At 38.8% G+C, this 25,177-nt stretch overlaps 1 protein-coding gene and 2 long non-coding RNA genes across 4 annotated transcripts; 2 read left to right on the forward strand and 1 right to left on the reverse strand.

Annotated features, from left to right (window-relative positions):
* The first annotated feature begins 1,828 nt into the window (after positions 1-1,828).
* LOC310728428 lies at positions 1,829-18,465 on the forward strand. The gene is made up of 3 exons (XR_014534260.1): positions 1,829-2,101; positions 15,028-15,140; positions 18,362-18,465. It is a non-coding gene; the product is annotated as an uncharacterized lncRNA (long non-coding RNA).
* irx5b (iroquois homeobox 5b) lies at positions 15,801-19,091 on the reverse strand. Its single transcript, XM_083545814.1, has 3 exons — positions 18,369-19,091; positions 17,071-17,476; positions 15,801-16,950 (listed from the first exon to the last, which is right to left on the reverse strand). The coding sequence occupies exons 1-3, from the start codon at positions 18,612-18,614 to the stop codon at positions 16,340-16,342; spliced, it is 1,263 nt and encodes a 420-aa protein (XP_083401940.1). The 5' UTR covers positions 18,615-19,091; the 3' UTR covers positions 15,801-16,339.
* Positions 19,092-19,224: 133 nt separating this feature from the next.
* LOC310728427 lies at positions 19,225-21,624 on the forward strand. 2 transcript variants are annotated; one of them, XR_014534258.1, is made up of 3 exons: positions 19,225-19,627; positions 20,179-20,224; positions 20,727-21,624. It is a non-coding gene; the product is annotated as an uncharacterized lncRNA (long non-coding RNA). The 2 variants fall into 2 exon arrangements; XR_014534259.1 differs by having other exon boundaries at positions 19,507-19,627; positions 20,179-20,449.
* The last annotated feature ends 3,553 nt before the right edge of the window (positions 21,625-25,177 follow it).

Genomic DNA, 25,177 nt, shown 5'->3' on the forward strand with positions numbered 1-25,177 from the left:
TGTACAATAAAGAATAAACCCTGGAATGTAGCTGGACAAACCATTATTAGAATTATATTGTATATTTGTGGAAAAAACAGGACTACTTTTAAAGCTACACAATCATTTCAAAACATATACGTGTATATATACATATAACTATAGCATCTAAAAAGCATACAATTAAAAACTACAATTAAATTTAGACTACATAATCCCCAATCGTCATTTCTGAGCACAGATTCTGTTTTAAGGAAATTAGTTGCAATAAACATCACTGAAACAGTGCTTTGCCACATCTCATTTGTTGACATTTATGCTTAAAATAATATTTTTCCTACTAAACTAAATTACAAATCTTTGTGACAACTGAGCTTTGAAATGTCAAAGCAGTTTCTGAATTAAAGACAGACAATGTCAGAGAGACAGGGGGAGAGAAATCAAATGGGTAATCTTAGGCTCACTATAGAGTTGGTTTTAGGCAATCAATACAGGCATACTCTAAAAGGACCCATGTGCAGTAACAAATATTTGCAATTCAAATTAAAGTAGTCATCATGTGGATGCATCGGAAATCTATATCATTTAGTCCCCGTTTTTGTATGCAAGTATTATTTCTGCCACTTCCATTGATTTCCTATTAGTTACACAACCACACAGACAAGTTCAAAGCTTCTGAAATGTACCCAAGGCAAAAATGACTTTGGGAGATGGTGTAAATACAAATGTTTTCCAATGGTTTGTGTGTGTGTGTGTGTGTGTGTGTATATTCATGTATATTTATTTTTATTCACAGTGTTTAGCAGAGATTGTCAGAATAAGAGGTGGTCACTTAATTAATCTTAAATGTATGCTATCCACTTTAGTGCAAATAAGGACTAGCCAAGGACATAAGATAGATTTATACAAGGTTAAGTGTTTTACTCTCATCTGCATATGTTACAGATAATGGTTGTGCCCATTTCCCTTGAAGATCAAGAGAGGAGTTTAATTGTTTAATCAATAGTCATTTTGTAGAGCTTTCTACAACTGAAAGAGAAAAAGCTACAGTAAGTTGCAATACGCTGGATAAAAACAGCAGGATAAAGACACACGAAAGGTCGACCTGTTACACAACCTAGAGGACTCATACCACTTTTTTATTATATGGGTTAACTAAATTTTTGTTAATTATGTGTGTGTGTGTGTGTGTGTGTGTGTGTGTGTGTGCGTGTGTATTCGTGTGTGTGCGTGGGGGTGGGGGTCTGCATTTCTGATTCACACAAATGAGGATGGGTTCCCCTTTTGAGTCTGGTTCCTCTCGAGGTTTCTTCATCTTGTCATCTAAGGGAGTTTTTCCTTGCCACAGTCGCCCCCAGGCTGCTCATCAGGGATAAATACACATCGTTCACCTTCACTCTGCTTTGAGACAATGTCCATTGTGAAAGCGCTATAGAAATAAACTTGACTTGAAGGATCTGTTTTTCCTCATTTTTATGTTTTCCCTCCATGATCGTGATATTATCCCATTTTAAAAATAGACACAGTGCTTGTCGGAAAATTCTTGTTTATGTAGGGTGAGCTGCATATGTCAGGATGGTTAAAGGTGTTTGACGATGTGAGAGTGATTTTTTTTTTATTTTTTAAATGTCTCCCCTGAGTGCGTTTACAGCGCCGGAAATCAATCGCACCTCAGTCTCTGTCAACCAGCCGCATCCGCCTCAACACGCACACTGCTACAGTTCTCTCTCTCTCTCTCTCTCTCTCTCTCTCTCTCTCTCTCTCTCTCTCTCTCTCTTTCTTTCTTTCTTTCTTTCTTCTGTGGCCGGTCATTGCTGGCGTGATCTGATACCTCAGTCCACGGAAAGTCCACCCGTAACAAATTCAATATTAGCCTGTCAAATTACCATCTTCAGAATTTCTTTTCTAGGAAATTTTCTCTGTGGAGTTAAAGTTCATCTCCTCAGTATAAACAGACCTCGTCAATTTCATTGAAAGCTAACAAGTTGAGCCTTCTAACTCAGTACCCCTGTGTCATGAAGCGGCACTGCATGTTGGGTTTTCGGATTCACAGCTTCCGGTTTCCATTACTTCCATTTCTACACTGGATTTTGAAGCAATTTAACACTGAATGAGTTTTACAGTGAGTGGTGTTGCTATCTATCTATCTATCTATCTATCTATCTATCTATCTATCTATCTATCTATCTATCTATCTATCTATCTATCTATCTATCTATCTATCTATCTATCTATCTATCTATCTATCTATCTATCTATCTAATCTAATCACATTTTATGATTTCATTAATGAGAGAAACCTTCATTTTATTATAATGTTTGGTACAATGCAACATTTACTTTCCACCTCAGTCTTCAATTGCTTTTGATTTTTTTCTTCGTAGGAAGAAAAAAAACGTTGCTGTGCATCATGTGAAAATACAACACGAGTACATGAAATACTAAACACATTTTACTGTAGACATATTTTATGCAGATTGGATTCCTTTAGGATTAGGCATAAATATTTAGGTGTTTGTTTTGTTGAGCTGTAATGATTATCTAATTATATAATAGTTGTTATTTTTTGTTAAATATGATGCACCAAAGGCATTATCATGTTTTAGTGCTTGGTGGAAATCTGGCTTGTTATTGAATTGTCAGTATCAGAACATATTCTTTGTCCTATAATGACCATGAAGTGTGCCAACACCACACCAAGGATTAATTAGGCCTCAGGAGCTTTGTATTCAACTAACTACATCATTAGGGCTTTTGTTTTGTTTTTAACATCCATCATACACTAAAGTTTTCTTTGAATTATATAGCAGGCATTCATTGACAAAGACTAGAATCTTATTTCTATATTCTAGTTATTTATTTTTAGATTATTTACAATATGCATTTGAAGTTAATTTGTTTCTTATGTAAATATAATAGTTGCCTTAAAAAATTATTGCCTGGTCAAAAAGTACAGTGAGTCTGCATTGAAGAAGAATCTGCATTTCACATCAGTTAAAAAAAAAAAAAGTTATACTACTATTTTTGACCAGGACTTTTTTGTAAATAGTGGCCAAGGAAACCAAATCAAGAATTTTACAGTGACGCTGTAGTGGATCCATACATACATCAATACATGATTTAGTTGATTTTAATAAATTTAAACACAGAAGCATTTGTTTTTATTTTATTGAAGAATTCTAATGCAGTTATTTAAAGTTGGTCTTATTTTGCTTGCATTTGGATTTCACAAAGTGCTTTGGATGGGTGTGTATGTGTTTTTTAATTGCAAACATGACATGCAAGTTTGCCAAAGTCAAAGACGTCTTTCTAGAGTAGTTCTGCATATTGCAATTATTGAAAATGGTATATCTCAACATAAATATATATTCATGGTATATAATACCACCAGTGAGATTCGCTTTATTTGATTCAAACCATTTCCGGCTGAATCAGGGTCGATATAAGACAGATTTGATCAAATGTACTAAAGCTATGATTTGAGGACTAATGCAGGAATTTGAATGAAATATTATACGTCTAAGAAACTTTTCCTGAGTGGTGAACTGTCTGCGATTTCATCTGTTATCTTAATTATCTTCTTCCGCCAAACACAGCAATTCCAGCAATTACATTCTCTATGGGTCAAATGTTAATAAAATCCCTCTCTTCTTATCATCTTCCTCTGTCTCATATACTGACAAGTGAACTCGCTGTCCAATCAGAAATTTTTTTTCAAAACCATATTCAAACCTCATCCAATTACAAGCTGTAATAATTCTGTACTCATGTTAGCAATGAAGTCTAATGTAGATACTGGACCTACTCCCAATCGGCTACAACTCAGACCAGAAAATCATTATTTAATGTTTAAGAGTAGAATGAAGTTGATTAGGAGATTGACATCTCTGAGACATTAAATGGTTTAATCTGGGTTGTGCATTTATTTAGTTTGGTGAGTATGCATGCTACACTTCCAAATGGAGAACAAGCACTGGAGCACTCATTGAGCCTCATTCTGAAATGTCAGTTAAAGCTGCAATTAATTTTTAGTAGTGTCAGCAACGTGTGTTATGTGGAAAACCGTACATGCTTGAAGATCCTGGCTTACTTGTGCATGGAAGAGATGCAGCTAACCAACTGCTCTGCAATGTCTGATTTGTGTCAGAGGACTCCAGTGGGCTACGGAAGATGTTGACTAATTAATTGGGGAAAGGGGCACCAGAGACACCAGAGGTGTGTGTGCATGTGTGTGTGGCTGAATGGCTGTATGTTTACACACCGAGTGGGGTTGTGTGCTAGGCTTGCTCACTGGGAGTGAGCTGGGAAATTGTACTCAGTGGGTGCTCTAGCCGCTTCTGCCTGCTGAGGACACAACAGATGTAGATTTACATACATTTACAGCATCCTGCACTCTGATGAGATTAGCTGGGAGTACTGGGAGAGATGCATACTTAATGCAGGCTTTGAGCAGGGCCAGGGGAGCTGGGCCCTCAGAGAGCACAGGGGACAAAAGCAGAAGGGGGAAATGTCAAAGCTCGCCAGACGGGAACAGGACAACAAACAGATTGCACTGCTCCTTTAGCTCCCTCCATGACAAGAGGGTGGCAGGATTTACATCTCATAACGGATGCGGCTATGCTGCTGGCAATTATGAGACGATGAAAGATTTCAGAGCTTGTTCAGTATAATCGAGGATTCGGTTTTGGTTTGTTCATGGTGTGACAATCAGTCACGTGGGCCCTTTTTTCCACTGGATATTTTGTGTTTGCCATATGTTCAAACCAAAGCTTGTGTTGATTAGATACGTGTTTTATTTATGTATGCAAAATATTTCAATAGAGAGCCATCTCAGCTCCTGTTTCACTAGTGTCAGTCTATATCAGTGAGTTCCAACTTATTGGGCTGCAAAGCTGTTGGGTGGGCTATTGCTCAAATTAAATTTATATTATCATGTACAAAGAGCTCTTTCTCCTTACCCTAGGAGGAGGTAGTGATCATCTTTATCTTGGTTGAGTTTTGAGCCAATAAAATAACCACAATAAACCACCATTGTGGGCAGAACGTTTTTATCGAATTATATTAATTAATGAGATTGCTGTCTTTATCATTGCATTACAAGGCCATCACAACCCACCACTTTAGCTGCCCAAGCTATGAAGCTTTTCACATGATAATATTAAAATAAGGTGCATAATTGTACTATAATTACTTTTTAGTGTTAATCTTTAAAGGTAAACTGTATTCACATTTTTTGCTAAAGATTTCTAATAAAGGTACAAATGACAAGGACTGATACAGTTTAGTATCCCCCCCCCCCCCCTTAAAAAAAAAACAAAAAAAAACAGTTTGGTGTGGGTCCGTGGTTTATGCTCTGTATACTATTACTAAAATTAAGATAAGATATACCTTTATTCATCCCACAGTGGGGAAATTTCTTATTTCTTATTTTTATATATATATATTATATATACAGTGTATATATATAAGAATTGTAGTAATAGTATACAGAGCATTTCTGTATATATAAAACATGTTGAAAGGTGAACCCAAGTAATGGTTTTTATTAAAGCAAGGTCTCCATATGTCTTCTTTTGCTTGTATTCAAAACTTTTTTGTGAGGCAACACTTTTCCTTTATGTTAGAAAAGTCATTGTCACGGCGAATAAATAAATAAACAAGTGCATATATTATATATTTGACAGCTGAGATTCAAACTGCTAGCATTATCCTAAGAGCACATTTTTACAAAACGTATATGTTGTGTGTGTGTGTGTGTGTGTGTGTGTGTGTTTATGTGTGTGTGTCCACTTAAAAGGTCCTCTTTTATAACTGTTTGGCTACACCTGTTGTACATGTAAGATATCATTATCCCATTGAGGAATACAAAAGAAATATAATAATGTCACACTGCCTCTAGAACAATGTAGTAATCCTATAACCCTTCTGATGCTGCGCACTTTAGTTCAGCATAGTCACTGGCAAAGCATTCTTTAAGTGGTAAATTATGCAGGAGGTACTCAGTCTGCTGCGCTGCTGTCAAGCTCCTGTACAGCCCAAGCTTGTGATTCATAATTAAAATGCTTGTGAAGCCTCTGCTCAAATATGAAAGCTGTGACAGTGTGCCCTTGTCCAAAACCCAAACACATTGCATTGTATTCCCTCCCATTGAGTGCTTTTTTGGCCTTGACATCCTCCAGCTGTTGTCTGCACACCTATAGTTTTGTGCTATTCTCTGCTTCCTGTTCAGGTGATCCTTTCCGTTAAGTGCATGTCTTAGTAGTTTTACACAGAAACTCCTTCAGGCCTTCTCTCCAGTATGGTGTTGGATCTAACATTTAGCAGAGAGTCCATCAAGAGTCTAGACTGATCTGGATATAGAGATTGAACATCCTCAATAATTATGGCCTTTGTTCATTTACATGTATTAATCACACAGGTGATGGCCCAGTCATCCTGAAAACCATGGGTCAGGCCCCCTTAGACACAAGAGTCTAAACTCAATTATATGCATGATTAGCTTTATCCTAAGCTTTTCCCTGCAGCAGAGACTCATGCTGGATAAGTCACAGGGATGGGTGTGTGTTTGTGTGTATATGTGTGTGCTCTTGAAAGCTACCTCCGAATAGTTACTTTGAATCATTTGTTGTAAGCTGAAGTCAAATGTTTGTCAGCATCCTTTTTTTGGCTCATGCCTCTTATCATTCTCTTCATCCTTCCAATTGCCAGTTTTTGTCCCAGCTGTTAATTGTACTTGATCATATCCAAAGCCAAAAGCCTGCTAGATTGTCGTGACAGATACTTCTTTTGATAAGAATTTTGATTGAACAGGAAAGTGGCATTTTTAACCAACACTCCGTGATCCTTCTGGTCCTGTCTCTTATTCTACAGATCTTGGCTTCTGGAAAAGTCAAAGAACAAAAGAAAAGCCTTTGTAGTTGATTCAGGTAGAAAATGTTTTATTAATTGCCATATGTTTATTGATTTGCTCTTTCATGCCAATTCTTTTGTTCTCGCATTCTGGTGGCAGCATAAGGATCTGTAAGTTATGTGGAGTGTCTGGGTGTCCTTTTGATGTGCATGACAGACCCCATGCTAAGTAACACCTGTGCCCAGTCTGGGCATGCCTGCTCTGGTCTATTTGCCTCTGAACCTTTGGACAGCCAGTACTAATTGAGGGACGATGTTGGTTGTCGTCTTTTCTGAGATGACCTATTTGGTTGGTTTTTATTGCAGTTCATATTTTTATTCTACACAGTAGACTGTAAAATCAGTATTCACTTTTACATTAACTGTGCAGATGGGCTGGAGAAACAGGTGGAGATGATCCTCAAACTAATAAGAGAGAACAGCATGAGTCTTCATAATAATCAACACTGTAACATGAAAAGATGGTTTCCTCTTTTTGAATTTATTCCCTGCTTACATTATTGGATTATTGCATTATTTGGGTGCCCTTTTGCTATCTGAATTCTCAGTGGACAGATTGTATTCACTGAATAGTTCATTATATTATTATCAATAGTTATCCAGAAATCCTGTGGTGTACAGCTGATAGGCACTACTTTCACACTAAGTACAATGCATAATGGTGACTTATTTCTCAAAATGTTTTTGTCAAGATGGATGCCATAGTGCCCAACTTATGTAATTCTATTTGGGAAACATGAATGTTCCTTTTTTCATATGCAACAAGATTGATTAAAATTATTACTGTTAAATTATCTAACATTCACCTTAAGCAATAACAGTAGGTTTTGGATTAAATACATATAGTTATGTTACAGTCCACTTCACAATATTTTGTTTATATTTAAAGAACATGGTAACTCATATACCTAAACATTAAATGCAGGTTGAAGGACACAAAATCAACATGGCTACCATTCCATACTTCAACGCCATGTAACTCAGTCTGGACTGCAGCTAATTGGAACCCACTTCACCATACAACAACACTACAACCTGAAGCATTATTTAGTGAGCAAGAAGTCAGCTGGAGTCTTATCTACGATGGAATGGCCTGCCCTTTCACCAGACCTAAATCCTATTGAACTGCTCTAGGATGATTTGCATTGCAATATCAGAAAGAATTTTAACAAGAGGCATGGTAAAGTATTTTAGCTGAAATACTGGACTTCTTATTGGAAAGTCAAACACCAGAACTGCTGTTCCTGGGCCCTTAAGAAAAGCCCTTAACCCTTAACTGCTCATTGTATAAATGAGAATGAGAATAATTTGAAGTCTCATGGGTAAGAGAATATCTGCCAAAGGGCATAAATATAAATAATATTTTTTAATATTAGGATTGGAGCTGGAATTACCGCGGCTGCTGGCACCAGACTTGCCCTCCAATGGGTCCTCACCCATGGGTTTAGGATACGCTCATTCCGATTACAGGGCCTCGAAAGAGACCTGTATCGTTATTTTTCGTCACTACCTCCCCGTGTCGGGAATGGGTAATTTGCGCGCCTGCTGCCTTCCTTGGATGTGGTAGCCGTTTCTCAGGCTCCCTCTCCGGAATCGAACCCTGATTCCCCGTTACCCATGGTCACCATGGTAGGCGCCTATAGTACCATCGAAAGTTGATAGGGCAGACATTCGAATGAGACGTCGCCGCCGCGGAGGGCGCGCGATCGGCCTGAGGTTATCTAGAGTCATCAAAGCGATGGGTTTTGGGTTGAAAGGGACCGGACACCCAGCCAAGGGCATCCGGGGGGCACCGGGGAGGCAGGGTCTGGGACAGGCGGTGGCTCGCCTCGCGGCGGACCGCCAGCCCACTCCCGAGATCCAACTACGAGCTTTTTAACTGCAGCAACTTTAATATACGCTAAGAGGGGGAGTGGTGGCTCCAGCGGTTAAGGCGCTGGGTTGCCGATCGGAAGGTCTGGGGTTCAAGCCCCGGTAAGCAAGGCCCTTGAGCAAGGCCCTTAACCCTCTATGCTCCGGGGGTCCCTTACGAGGGAAATATCAAGGTCTGTGACGTCGGAGTGACGTGGGGCCACCTTCCCGTGGGCTCACTACCTGCAGGAGGGACCGTAAGGGACGATGCTGTGAGGATTGGGCAGCAGTCGAAGGCGGGGGCCTGCTTAGACTGCTGCCCCCTGCGACCCGAATTACGGATAAGCGGGAGAAAATGAATGAATATTAGGATACAATGCTGGTTCCCAAAGTATTCATGATCAGTCTGATGTCTCACTTACTGCTGCTCCAGAACAGTGCTGAATAGTAAAGTATTACACAGTGAAAGGATGAGTGTATTTCAGACACACCTAATTTTGATTTAGCAGCTCCTTAGTTTTTTTTCTGTGTTTAACCAGATGCATAGAATGTTCCCTTTATATACCTGAATTTTAGATCAGCCTTTCTGGGTAACTCTTTACTGTTCAATCTTTGTGTGTCATAGCCAAAATTTGGTGGTAAAAGTGGTAAAATAAACTGGAGATAAATGAGAGATTTATGGTGATACCATTGCCAGCAGTAGGAAGTAGACACAACTGGCCACATTATAGCCATGTACCCTGATGCTGCCCATGGCTTTGAGCCCCACTGTGCCATCTTCAGAAATGGACAGTTTAATCCCTGTCGCTAAAAAGAGACCAGCTAGTGGATGCAGCTCACTATTTAGTACGGAGATATCACTGTAATGCTCAATAGAAACTAAAAGCACTTGTTGAAGGGTAAAAAAACGTAAAATGTGACCCATCTATAATTTTCAAAAGTTCTTCAAACACATCACAGATAAGTGTCACTGACTGTATTACTACACCTAAAAAGCTTGATTTCCTAAAGTACTTCCTTCTTTTATCAAAGGAAATCAGGAGTTTTACACTGTTGTGGTGAATATGTGCTGATAGATGTCAGCCCCTCTTCATTCGGAATTCATGAGCTCAATGACATGAGGACTTCTATCTCAGCACAGATTTAGTACATTATTAAAATCTTTTTGATCCACACTTCTTTGATATTCCTCATTAAAGATTCACTTTTTAGATGTAAATATGAGGAGCCAAGGGAGCTGTTACAGGGTAACACCCACACACTCTGCCTGTCTATTTGAATGTTTGAAACTTGACAGCTGGGAGGAATAAAAGAGTGAGAGTTAAAGACTGTGTCCAGCTACACAAGCTACAGTCAAAAATCTTTACTAACACTTGAACCATGATGACATATCAATATTTATATTTTATTATTAACCACCCTCACAGCTCTAGGGTCTCAATTTTGACCCTGTTCAGGTTACTGCCTCTGTCCATCCTTTGTCCTCTGTCCATTTCGTCCAAAATCATGCTGATTGGTGAACCTGTGTATGTCCTGCAAAGGCCTTGTGTCCCATTCTTGATGAATTCCCACCTCATTGCCAGTGTGCCCAGGATAGGCTCTGGATCTACCTTGACCCTGACCAGGATCAAGTATTCACTAAAAATAGGAAGACTGAATGAGTTGTTTAATGTGTATGAAAACAGTGTGGTCATGTAGGTTCATTGTTTAAATACCATCATCTGTTTTCTACCATCTAGATGTTTACAATTTATCATTAAAGGAACTCTTACTAGGAACCTTTAGTAATTGAGTGAATATTTAATTGCAAGGTTGTTGTATGTGTGCGTGTGTGTTGCCATTGGATACATGCCTAATGATTGATCTATTTTACATATTTACATGTAAAAGCTCACAGTGATGTGATGATTTGGTATGAACAAGATGATAGGGATAATACCCAGGACATAATTTATTACCTAAGTACCCTGTGGACTACATGGAAGTGTGTGTGTGTGTGTGTGTGTGTGTGTGTGTGTGTGTGTGTGAGTGTGTGTGTGTGTGTGTGTGTGCAAGCATGCATATGCATATGTTGGATTGGCACTGTTGGAGTAGTGGCGGAAGGAACACATATGCCACTAGGAAATACTGGATGGAGACATGGGGTGGAAGAGCAGGGGGCCTGGGGTGGTGTGTCTATATAATTGTGTATTTGTTTGTGTGTTTGTGTTTAACAACCAAAGTGACAGCAGATTTAAGAGGTTTATTGTTGCGTGTGTGTGTGTGTGTGTGTGTGTGTACACACGCACAAGTGTGTTACCGGAGGAGGAGCAACAGGCCGCAGGGGTGTAGGTAGTGCAATTTAGGCGGATTAAAGGGCTGATAAGGAGCCAGAGAGGGAGTGAGGTGAGAGGCTTGGGTGCCTGAGCACTGATCCCGACAGCTGTTGGAGCTCAGGCTTTCCTCAGCAGGAGCTACACACACAGACACGAGTCTCGTACCACAAACTGACTCATGATAGCAGGAGGAACATTTTCATGTGGGGTTATTTTATATCTGCTGTGATGGTGAAAAAAAAATTGATTAATTTTTAAACCTGTAAGTCATGCTGACAAAGTAACATGACAGGCTGGCCAGGTTATGTTTTTCTAAAACTGCCTCAGTGGGCTCTTATACCATATTGGATTTCAGAATCTGTTAAAGTCTTCAGTAAGTGCTGAATAAAGTGTGCAACAGACACTCTTCTTGTGATTTACCCTTCACTCTCTGAATTGCTCAGTTAAAGGTTTTTTTTTTTTGTGGGTTTTTTTTGTGTGTATTTTTTAAGTAGGTCCCAGACGAGCTTCTCAGGTAAAACTACCTTTTATGGATGCCACATACCTCCTTTCCAACCAAGTTTACTAGTATAGGTGTGACATGCCTTCTTTCAGCACTTCTTCTTCTTTTATGTAGATTCAAAGCAAGTGGCAAAGCTGTCACTGGTGTGGCGACGTCAGCCTGACTGCTTACAATAGCTTTTGATTATTAGCTCAGTGTGGTTTCTTGTCTGGTTTGTTTGCTGAGCAGACTCTCCTTGTCACCTCTGCACAGTACACACAAACACTCGAGGTATTGGGGGATTTGCGAGGAAAGGAACGAACAACCTATGATTTATGTATATACTGCATGAGTTGGAAAAAATGGTGGGACAGTAATTTATTCTACAAATTCAGTTCAATAATTACTGTAATGTCTGGGTGGTCGTCTTAATACAAATAAGCGAACACCTATACAGGATGCCTATGTGCAGAAATAAATTGGGCCTTACCATATGAGATATAAAATAAATCACCAAAAAATGCTCAAAGTAGAAAAATGCAATTATCTATATTTGTGCCTTTCTATTTGAAATGAAGGAGCTCATTCACAAAAGCGATATTTGCCAGTCTTGGTATCCTACGCATTATTCAAGTACAAAACAAAACATATTTATCATTGTCTTTTAATCACATCAAAAAGAAATATAGTGCCACCCCAGGGTGTTGGCAGGAATATGCAGTGCTCTGTGATATTATTGTTTCCAGTGCTGCTAAACAATCTTGGAAATTGACTTAGAATAAATGTATTTTAAATATGATAACTCAAGGCTGCCCTAGTGAATACAGAGGCACTCTTTGTCAATTGTTTTCAGAGGGCACAGTACAATAAAGATTAGGCACGCTGTGTTATACGGAGCTATTAAGCCTTCAAGCACTGCTATTCAAACTGGTTCAATTTCCCAAATATATTCCCTTCTCTTGACCTTAACCAAGTGCCTCGGGAAGGAGATGACATGAGTGCAAAAAAAGCTGTTCCCTTATTATTTCCAGAAATATACAATGTCTGAAATAATTTCTAATATATTCTTACAAGCAGATTTAGAGCAACATAATAACTTTGAAATTACAGTTAATGTCTATAAAGTGGACACTTTAAGAAAACAAAACAATGACAGCCAAGATTTATCACAGTGATTATGCTTCAGTTATTCTCCAGAAATATTTGATAGGGTAATCAGTATGAAACTTATTTACTGTATGTGACAGTTTATCATGAGGAAACTCTTCCTTGTTTACAAGTTAGCTTATATGTTGGTTTCCTGGTCTATCTGTTCTTTCAGTCTAAACAAGACCTTGAGCAAAAAGACAATCCAAGATGGTAGCTTTTAATTAGCCAATCATCCTTTGCACTACCATCATCCCTTCACCAGATATTCTTATCACATGGAGCATGTGACAACAGCAGTCCTGTGTTTAGCTGCAGTGGCTTTGCGGTGCGTGGCATATTTGTGTGCTTGAAGAGGAACTGCTGAGGGACACAGAGGCAACTCCTGCTTCTAATGATCCTTTCAATTAGAGAGAAACCCTGAGGCGCTCGCACAGCTGCCTGCTTAAAACACCTCCATCTCATAACGCCTGTCTGCGCTGCTGTGCTGTGCTGCGGCATTTAAGTCAATATTATTTTAAAGACCGCCTCCCATCTATTATTGAGTAAATTGAGCCATCAGTGTCTCTGGACATTTTGGGCCTTAAATGAAATCTATTTGCTAATGCCTGGAGGACTTGCACATTTGAAGCAGTGAGACTGATTAAACAGAATACACAGGAGGGCTTATAAGTGCAGTTGAAATATCTGTTAAAGAATATATCAGCTACAGTTTAGTGTCAGAGAAGGTAAATATAAAATAATGCAATGCTAGAATTTCTCCCTTATAACTTTCATCACAAATAGAATCAAGGTGAGAGTTTTGAGTAATCGCAATGATAATCTTCCCTTCAGTCTGACCTCGAACCAATGAATCCACAAGTTAATATAAACAACACCTTTGCAATTCAGCCATCCTGCCCATCAGCTGGCCGTTAGTGCCTTCTCACTATGCAGGAAAAGTCTCCTTAGTCGTTATCGATCGGTCAAGAATCAATGCTTTTAAAAGCCTTACACACTCTTTAGTTACGAGCCAAAGCGTGCATGTTGTGCTCTGACCTGGCTCTATTGATTAGAAGGAGGAGGTGGTGAGAGGAAAGAGGGATGGACAGTGTTCTTTTCTCACACTGACTCTTCCTTTCCGCTCGTCTGACTTTTCAAGGTATGGAATAACCATTTCCATTAATGTCATATTTTTCCTCTGTTGTAAAATGTTGTTTTAATGCCTCATAATTGGTTTCACTTTCCTGTGCTACAGGAAAGACCATGAAGGAGAGCGATAAATTATATCCATACTGACTGTTATTCACTCACTGCCATGATGAAGACTTTGTCCTCTATCTGTTCTTACAGTTCTGCCATCAATGCTTTCCTATGACTTTATCTTTATGACATTTTCCAAAAAAACAAAACAGGTTCATTTAAAACAAAAACTTTTTAAGATCTTTAATCTGACCCTGCAATTTTAAAGATCTTAAAAAGTTTTTGTTTTAAATGAACCTGTTTTGTTTTTTTGGAAAATGTCTTATAAGATCTTTAATCTGACCCTGCAATAGGTCCCCTGGTGGTCTAGTGGTTAAGATGCAGCGCTCCCACTGCTGCGACCCGGGTTCGATTCCCGGTCAGGGAACCATCCCCAGCCACTCTTAGTGCCGGTCCCAAGCCCGGATAAATTGGGGAGGGTTGGAAGGGCATCCAGCGTAAAACATGTGCCAAATCAAACGTGCGGAGGATCCGCTGTGGCGACCCCTAACGGGAGAAGCCGAAAAGAAAGTTTAATCTGACCCTGCAATATGGGCTTAACCACATCACTGGACATTTTGAAGATTTAAATATCAGTCTAGGATTCATATAATATGTTGACAAAATATACGGGCTTCAATTATTACAGGTTAAAGTGGTTATTTGATATGTACGTCAAAGGAATTTTAGAAGGTTTTGTGTGGTAACAGAGTGGAAGAAAACGGAATAAGCACACATAGATTTTTCAGATGGCTCATCATTGGGATTTGTTTTGGTTAGTGCTTACCAGCGCTGCTTGCATTCCTGACATCTGCAGTAAGGTTTCTAAAAATGCACTGAATGCACTAATGTGTCTCTGAATATAGCCTTGAGTGAAAATAAATATCCTTGTCAGAAAAACCTTTTTAGAGTATCGGGGTAAACATGGAAGAGTAAAAGAAGTGGGAAGATATAATTTGGCATGTAATATTAGAAGGAACGTATATGGTCAGCTTTTTTCCATTACGCTTTTTTGTACCTGTAGAACTGAAAAATATCTCTTCACCATGTTTATATACCAGACTCCAACTTTGATTTTACCCTAGGGATTATGTCTTTTTCTGTGATGCTGCTGCTCCTTTTCAGGGCTTTGTGAGCAGAAAAGTGGCATTACCTCTGTAAGCCAAGAGGCCTGAGACGATTCTCTGATGTTTGTTGCTGTTGGACCCTGCAATGCCAGTGGTAATAGGGAATCTGAGGTAATCGCATCTTTCTTCTGTAGAGTTTACTACATTTTCAACTTACACATTTAATCCCTTTTAAAACTGCCTTTGGCATTTTTAGCTCCTTACTGTTGCTATACTGATGGAATATAGCAAAACATATTTTTATAAGAAGATGGTTTGTGGAGCATGAATTTAATATCTCGTCCACTAAACCATGTGCCATAATCTCTCGATTATAAATTTACACTTTGTGTATTAAAACTCTTGCTTCACCTATTACATTATGAACAGGAGGGCAGTTTTTTTTTTTAAATATTCAGTGTTTTGTCTGAAAGCAAATTGAAAAGAATACAGTCTTTGAAGAATGTGGTGATCAACTAATTCTAACAGTGTGGAAATATGTCGATTTCCTAAAGATTTTCCACTATATAAAGATTATGTACTTTGATATTGTGTGACAGAATTTCATGCTAAACATCTCGTATAAGTTTCAATAACCAACACCAAAAAAAAAAAAGCTACCAGTGCTCAAGTTTCTCAACTGTAACTTAGTCTAGGTGTTAATCACATCTTGCTGAAGGCAAATGGAAATAGAAACCCGAAGTGAAAGTATCTTGGATATCTTAACCTTTCCCTGGTAAATCAACAAAATTACTGTCCACACTATGATTTGTTAACACTCAGGGAAAGCACTGTAAATCAAACCATATATAATTTATTGGCCACACAAAATCTCTGTAATAAAATCAAATATTACAATTGTGAATTAAAACCATAATTAAACGGACATTCCACTCGATTGCCTGTATGATAAAAAATAGCCTACCTTAAACAACACTATAATATCTGTCAGAACGGAAAAGTGTACGTTTGCTTAAATTCGATGGGGAATTAATGTTATTCTAATATTTAATTTTTTTTTTTTTTTACAAACGCTGAGTGAATTCTAGAAATGTAGGTGTGAATTAACTTTGGCCTTTTCCGCCGCTCTGCTTTCACGTGGATGGATTAGCAAAGAAGCAATAGTTTTTACTCTATAGTAGTTCAAACATAAAATTTCATAAATTTCCCTTTCCGAATACAAAAAGCTTCATTTATACAAGATTTGCAGTCACGTATGGGCTCTACGGCAACCGGCTGATTTTCTCATTATTACCCTTATCTAATGAAAATCCAGTTTTTCATCCCAGAGAGGATAAATAAAACGAAGTAAAACCGATTAAGAGGCATATTTAGCGCTTGGAGTGCGCCTCGGCCTCTGCCAGCTCTTTGCACAAGTCGGCAGCTGTGTTTCCTCTGGCCGCTCTGTGCAGCGCCGCTTCGCTTAATCCCGAGCTGGAGGCGCGAGCTGCCGGTCCGAACGCGCTGTAGTTCGTGAACGCAGGATAAAAAGCAGAAGCGTAGTAGAAGTGCCTGGGGAGGAGAGGAGCCCGTGTGGGCGACCTGGAGGGCGAGAACGTGCCCGTGCTGATGATAACCGGACTCTGAGCGGCTCCGCATGTTTGGAGCCGCTCACCACCGGGTTTATCCGACGTGGCGATCTCGGCCAGAGACCACAGTTTGGGTTTGGGAGCCGGGTTCGTAGAGTGAATGACAGATGTTCCAAGGCCGCTCTCTCCAGGGGGCTTTACCGCGCTCGGGGAGTCTCCCTGATCTACAGGCGTCTCTGGCCCGACTCTCTCCGGACCGCTTTGGAGAGAGGAGGTAGTGGGTAATAGAGACTCGCACCCTGCCCGCAGCTCTGCGTCTCTCCGAGCGGAAGTGTCAGTAAGACAGTCCGCTTCATCATCAGTGTGTTCTGTGTGCTTCTCACTTGTGATTAATCCTGGACTAACCGGGAGGCCTGAAAGAAAATCAAATAAGTGTCTAATAATAATAATAATAATAATAATAATAATAATAATAATAATAATAATAATAATGCTGTACTCAAATTTAAGCATTTTGACACATCGTGATTTACCTAATTCTTTGGTCGACTCTGCCATTTCAGCTGCCTTAACCGGCTCCTCGTCATCATTTTTTTCCAAATCGATATTATCTTCTTCATCTTCGTCCTCGCTTCTGTTCCGTGGGGTCCAAGTCATCTTGTTCTCCTTCTTTAGTCTCCTTCGCGCGTTGGCGAACCAGGTGGACACTTGGGTTAGGGTCATTTTGGTAATGATGGCCAGCATGATCTTTTCCCCCTTGGTGGGGTACGGGTTTTTCCTGTGCTCGCTCAGCCAGGCCTTCAGCGTTGCGGTGGCGTCCCGCGTGGCGTTCTTCCGATACGCGGGGTCCCCAAGCGGGAACGCGCCCAGCGGCGCACCGTACGGGTGCGCGTAACCCAGAGAGGCGGCCAAACCCGGGGACGGTTCATACGGGGAACCCTGGAAAAATGGAATTATAGATATTATTTTAATCTCTCTCTCTCTCTCTCTCTCTCTCTCTCTCTCTCTCTCTCTCTCTCTCTCTCTCTCTCTCTCTCTCACACACACACACACACACACACACACACACACACACACACACACACACACACACACACACACACACACACACACACACACACACTTAAAGATCCCATCAACCATCAGAAAGGACTGACTTTTCCTTTTTAAATCTGTAGTTTATTCATTATTTCATTTGTAGTTATAAAAGGAAAAAAAATAAAAGAATATATATATATATATATATATATATATATATATATATATATATATATATATATATATATATATATATATATATATATTGTTTTTGTATTTTTTACAAATAAAGTCCCAAAGCTTGGCTAAAATGATTACTATATAACTAAAAATAATAATAAAAAACCCTACATAAATGTAGAAAATTAAAATGTAGCCTACAGTCTATATCATTAAATCAATGATCCTAAATCGGTGTCTTTAATTGTGGTTTTTTTTTTTTTTTTTTTTTTTTTTTTAGCTCTTTTATAGACTTTGCTTTGTGCTGACATTTTATTTATTAATAGTCTTTAGATAATAAAACAACGAAAATGCTGTTTTTATTTAAACTCAATCTATTAGAAGAGTTTTGTCCACTTAAATAAGATTATGTCGTGTTTGGGGAAGTGTTTCTATTTTACTTTATTATTATTACGGTTAATGGACGCACAAGTTTGAGTTAAGCTCATGGTATATAGTTTTCTAAAAAAATCATTTTCATTTGTGTGCATAAAAACCGGTGTGTAAAAGTTTCAGGAATTCTTAACATCACGATCATATCTCAGGAGTTCTCTCTGGCTATTACAGGACTCACCACGAATGAGGAGAATTGTGGAGCGGATGCGGGCTCTGATCCGTACTGAAGCGAACTGAAGGCTGGAGTTTGGCTGGTGAAAGCTGTAGATCCTGCGTACGGCGCAAACGCGGAGCCCGAGCTGGAGTTCCCTCTGCTTAGCTCATCCGCGCGCGGCGCCGCCAGCACACTCGAGCCGTACGAAGGACACGAGTAGAGAGCCAGAGGAGTGGACGCCTGGTACAAGTAGCCCGAAGGGTATGCCATGCTGAAAATCCCAGCCAAACGATCCAGTGAAATATCTGCGCTGCTTCCCACGAGTTCCTCCCGGACGCGGTCACATTGGCACGGAGTCGCGCGCTGTGAAGACTGTTAACGCGCACGTGGAACATTCACAAGTACATACAGTGAATTAAACATGGAATTGATGGAGAAGACGGCTGGTCATTGCCAATCGGCTTTCCTTCAGATCATCCCCATTAGCTCTTGTCTCCGTTTATCCGACCGTAAAAATAAAATTGCCTTTATGTGGAGCAACTTGTCGGATGGAAATAAATAAAAAAGGGGGTCGGAAAGCGCTCAGGGTGAAGAATGAAAAGACTTATTCCGCTGTTCCCTGTGGCGGAGGCTACAGGATCTTCAGCGACAGGAATTGGAAGGGAAGAAGGAAAAGCTCATGCTGAGTTTCCTGCGTCCATCGCGATAATTGGCGGACTGCCTTTCTCTCTCTCTCTCTCTCTCTCTCTCTCTCTCTCTCTCTCTCTCTCTCTCTCTCTCTCTCTCGCTCTCTCTCTCTCTCTCGCTCGCCCTTTCTCCCTCTCTCACTTACACACACACACACACACACGCTCATGAACTACCTACACAAACAGCGTTATCACATAGCAACTTATTTTTTTTTTGTAATAATTGCTGTAGTTTAATTTTAAAATTAATTAAATAATTTCATTCTCATTTAAAGCATTACTTACTTTCAGGCGTGTGTGTGTGTGTGTGTGTGTGTGTGTGTGTGTGTGTGTGTGTTTGTCGGCGCGGTAATAGAGCGGCAGAGGACGCAAGAGAGTTGGGCAGTGTTCAAGATCTTTCCTGGGATAAACAATGACATTATGACCAAAATTAAATCAACACGAGTTCCTTCAAGCCGATAGCAACTGAACAAGAGTTTCACAAGGATTCAGCACTGGAAGAGTTAAAAGCCAGCGAGAAAACAGTGCAAGAAACGTGTGTGTGTGAGGAGAACGCAGCGTGGATGAGACAGCATTTAAGCAGCAAGCATACAGGTAGGCCTGCATCACATCCCTCCACATTTACTTGTTGTTTGTTGTTTGTTAGTCTTTTTTTTTTGCTAATGAGATTAATTCAGCCAGCTAGAAATGAGAGTAGAACTAGTAGGGTAGTGTTGTGTAGGCTTTTCACTATTGGAAAGGTCAAATTTGTCAAACCTTTTCTGAGTGAACAGAAAGGTTTCAGTGTATTTTTTTTTTCAGGATGTCACACAAATGGGCATCTGTCAAGACAAGTTTTTGGTTTCTTCTCGACCTATCTGGATACACACTGCGGTCAATAATCTCATTGGTGGCTGCTATTAATAGGAGCCGCTGCCTAACAGACCCACACTGAGTGCAGCATGAGGTCAACCGAGAGAAAGTTATTGGAAAAATGATTTCATGCAATTTATATAGGATCTTTGATGAATTATTAATCTAGAAAGAAGGCATTCTTATCTGTTTGTTGCCCTCATTTGTCTGTCAATAATATATGTTCATCATATCTGATGAAATGCCATTTCTCAGTCAATCATCTGTTTGTTATTATTTATTTTTTTTTGCAGCTGTCAGTTCCTTGGAGCAGTAGGAGCCTGCAGTGTTATGAGGAAGGTAACTGTACTGTGTGAGATGGGAGAGTGCTGACGATACAGCATGTGCAGTCATGTTTATATTACACAGTTATTTGGTTTATTATCTATTCTGTACACTGTTTCTACAGCATCAGAGTGATTGTGCCACTTCGTACCCAAGACAGAGACTGTCAAACAAACAAATAAAAGACAGCTTATTTCCTATCACATTAACTGTGATTGATTTATCAGTGACACACTGCAGGTAGCATTGATTTTTCTGAAGACTCATAAAGCACATAATTTACCATCATAACCGCAGGGTGGCATCAAACAGTTACAGCTCTGGAATGGCGTGGAAAGCTAGTCTCCTGTCTGTGACAAGACAAATGATTCATAATGTGCTTAGCTGCTGTAGACTGTACTTTTATTTGAGAATGAGTCAATAACCCCAGTGGCTAAATGAATATTGATTGAATATAATGAAGCTTGAATAATGGGTGAACACACAGTGCTCCTCAACAGCCTTCTTTTTCTCTCAGAGCATTCCTCTGCAATGCTGGTAGATGGCCTCTTGTACTGAGATGAAATGTTGCAGTCTGTAACAACAACACTGGAAACACCACTGAAGTTGCTTGTGTAAACTTGTTATTAGGTACGTTAGTATCTGTCTTCTACAGCCTCTGTTTAACATTTGTAGCGAGTTATTTCCTGCTTTCTCAATTACTGAGAATAGCGAATGAGAATGATCCATCAATTATAAGTCAATAAACAATTTACCTTAGGATATTTATTACTCCAGTTTAATACTTGAAAGTAAATTGGATTAATGAAGATCACTGAGTTGTGATAAATTAAAAGCAACAGGTTTGTGCTGTTTAAATAAGATTCTTTATTTTTTCTAAGACTTAACTTCAGGCAAAGATTAGAGATTAGCAAAGATTTGCACTAACTAGTTTAATTCCTGTATGTTTATATTTACTCAACACTCCTAAATCCTGTTTGGTATTTCCTGTCCAGAGACCCTCTCTGCTGTATCCATTTTAAGTTAGTGCTAACAATAACCGTGCTTAAAGCGTAGTTTTCCCGTGGTTTGTTTTGACCTCAGTCGGATCTTTTGGTTTTACTCTCCTTAGTATAGTCTGAAGTGTTGTAGGTATCAAATGTCCTTAGTGCAAAACAAACTCTAAAAAGCAGCCTTACTATTCAGCATGGATTAACTAAAGTGTCCGAAACAGCTGTGGAGTGAAAATGTTAATGTTTGTAAGCCTCCCTCTCTTCTGGCTTAATGCAATGCATATGCACTTCTAAATATGCTTTAACAGATACAGATGTATGTTTTATGGAAAGTCGTTAAGTGTCACAGTTACATTTCTTTCCACTTTATAAACAAGATGTCTGTTTCAAACTTTAGTAAATAAAAAATAATGGTTTTATTGATGATGCATTTGTTTAATAGACATTTTTGTGCATAGTTCTTCTAAACAGATCATTTGAAAATAATATTCAGAAAGATTAAATGCTCTCATTTATTCACACACCAATTAGCCATAGCCTAAATAGGGATAAATGATCAGTGGCCACATGCGGACAGCATTCCTAATTAATTACAAGAGCTTGAATTACACTTACAGTCATTACAGCCAGAAAAACAATTCCTCCTGTTACAAGTCCTTGTGTAACCAATACCCCTTGGGTATGGATGTTTGGAGTGGGTTGAATGGACAAACGTTTTTCCGAGACATTCTTTTCTAATGAAAGAGATGACATATCAGTGGAAATGGAGGAGAGAACAGCTGTGACATGAACAAAGCACTGTGGGACATTTTAATGTGACGTCTCATTGGTGGGCGCTGTACGAACCACAGAACTCATGCGATTGCATTCCAGTTTCCAGTTTTTCCTGGCTCCCAAGAGGAGTTGATTTGGTTTAGTCTTTAGTGAGGTTTCTAATTTTGTGAAATCCTTGTTAGTCTGTGGAGGAGCTTTGGAACTGATCTATTGACTGGTAAATAAATGGTGGAAATGAAGGAATGATTAAATGTCTATTGGATGATCTCATTCTTTTCTCTTCAGGTTGACAGTAGATAGATCACAGATCAGATTTTTTTGTATTGACATCAGTTTTAAAGTGCCTCGTGACTATAGCACTATCAGAAATATTCACTGTTGCTGCTGTGGCCCTAATGAACATGGCCAGCACTATAAATGGCATGAGCCCCTGTGGGATTCTGCTGCCCAAATGAAGTGCAGCGGAGGTTGAGCCGGGACTGAAGTGTGACAGATGAACTGTGGTTAATGGCCACTTACAGAGAGGTCTCATCTCCACTGGGCCATGCATGCACATCAGCAGGTGACTAAAGCAGCAGCTCTACTTGTCAAACTGTCCCATTACTGCCTAATGAAGAGTAATCATGCTGCTGTTGAGTGAAATGTTATTCTTGGCTAAAAGGTATTTGTGCTTGTCAGACAGTTTTAGGTTAGGGCTGAGTATAGGGAGGTTATACATTTATGATTATATCAGGTGGAGGATGTAGCCAAATATGTACCTCTAAACTTCAACTTGACAATTTATTACAATATGTAAAATAGATAGTGGGTTAACGGTGGCTTAAAACCTGTATGTTCAGATATTTTCAAAGATTTTTAACAGGGCAGATTTGCCAATAATTTACATTTTTATCACCTAATAATCAATACATTGTGCTTTTTAAAAAAACATTTCTGTCACAAAACTGTTTTTTTTTTTTTCTTGAAGTCATTAATAGAAAAACAAAGCTTGTAAACTTATTGGGAAAAAAAGAAAGTACTTTGTCCTGAAATCTGAGATGGAAAACATACTTTCACTGGAGAATCCTAAATAAAAGTTAAAAAGCTATCCTGAAAGAAAACATCACCTTGTCATTGTGTATCTATTCTTTTGTCTAACAAGACCACATGTTTAAAATGTTTATTATTAGTATTAGATTATTTGGAAATTTCACCATACATGCCCTTTTGAATCAGCTGTCAATATAGGTATGATCAGATCAAGCACATCAGCATGATAGCTATGTTATCAGAACTTTTACATTTAAAAAGAACCATGAATATAGTTAGATAAATCCTCTAACACACCTATTTTGTTGTTTGTGAAAATGTCAACGATGCCATTTGTTACCTTATTCATTGGCAGCAGTCATGACGTCTAGTCCATCAGTCCTTATCAGCCCCTACTAAGACCTGTGATCAGCAGGAATGTTCAGGTGAATTAACCCCTTCAGCTCAAATAGAACCCTTAGAGACACATGCACTAGTTAAACTCCTTACGCCAACACAATTCCTAGACTGTCCATACAAATCTGTCCACACAAACCAGACAGACCAGCAGGAAAGCAAACAAGTCCTGAGACATGGTGGGGAGGATCAGGGATCAGGACACAACATGGACACTGAGAGCAGTGGACAGAGACTAGAGGCACAAGACTTGGTTTTCCTGAGGAATAAGGAAAACATCAGAGTGCATCAAACTCAAGGTGAGTTCCCATGTCAGAGTGGTGTGAACAGAACAGAGTTGTCCCAGCAGTAAATGCCACAACATTATTAGAGGTGAACTAAGACTATGCTATATTCTATTCAAGAAGGTCAGAAGGTGTTGATTTTTTTTTTTATAACAGCAATGACAGTGCTGGCACAAACCACATTTTAATATGACATAATTCTTCTAGTAACATTTAAATGCAGGAATCTAAACCTAATAATCAACCGAATAAAGCTATTATTAAACAAAAATGTATAATCATTAAAATGTTAAAGGTTTCTATTGAAACTTTTGTTTAACATTTATAGAATAAGTCTCCAGTTATTCCAAGTCTCTCCATAACATGGCTGTTTATTACTTTTTTAAATGTTTGTGGTATTTACATTAAAAGACAAATACAATAAAGAAGACTGTAACAAAAAGCGATTTAAATGTTCAATAAAGGAAATTGTAATCATTGGCAAATTGTCCTATTACACTATTACTATTAAACCTTACTATTTTCTATACATCTTGGATTAATTTTATCAATTATTTTGTGTAAATAGACTTTGCTAATAGGACATGTTGCAAATCTGAAAGCAACTTATGCAGAAAAAATATATATATGTATTTCTGTTAATGTTGCATTACAACCTTATAATATCTTAAATTATCACATGCTATATGCAGAATGCCTTTTTTCACAGTAGGTTGGATAACACCTGATTCAGCTGTGCATAGAAAATTCTGACAAATAAATAAATGTAAATTTCAGCAATTTGTATACGTCTTGTTTAAACACATCATGCCACCCAACACTTACATGTGATTGATGTCTTTCTTTTTTTTCCTTGAATCAGGACTATTTGTCTCTGTAACTCTCCAGTAGACTTTCTCTCTTTTGCATATTTGCAGTCTTTGCGCTCAGTGTAAATGTTCTCTCTGATCATATTCAGTGTAAAGCTTGCCTGACAGTCATTTTCTATTCTGAATGTACTTCATCAAACATTTCTTTTCTCAGCAAATGAAACAGTTCATCCTCTGAACATGATTTTGTTGGTATTTTACAGATGCGCAAAACCATTTATGTATTCGTTTCTTGGCGAATTTCTTTTTCATGTGCTGTATAGATGATTTGAGGAGAGAGTGGAGGATCCAGTGATGCAGTTCTGGCTGTTAGAGCTTGTTTCACACTCAACACACAATTGAAAAGTTTTTGTACAGTGTAGAAATCTAAGTGATGTACAAAACACAGTTTAAACAATCTGTATAATTCTGGTACACATCCAAATGTATAATAAATACACACTTAAAAAACATTTGATGAATTGAATCCACATGTGTTTCCAGGTGTGTATGTTTTTCTGTTCTCTCATCTCTCAAGCGCTAGCATAAGAAGTAATGATATCTATTGAGTAGGGGGAGATTGATGGCCAGCAGGCAGAGCTGCACACTCTAAAGTGCCCCTGAAGGAGACAATAGATAAATCAG

The sequence above is a fragment of the Silurus aristotelis genome, assembly GCF_946808225.1.
Source record: "Silurus aristotelis genome assembly, chromosome: 7".
Taxonomy (NCBI): domain Eukaryota; kingdom Metazoa; phylum Chordata; class Actinopteri; order Siluriformes; family Siluridae; genus Silurus; species Silurus aristotelis.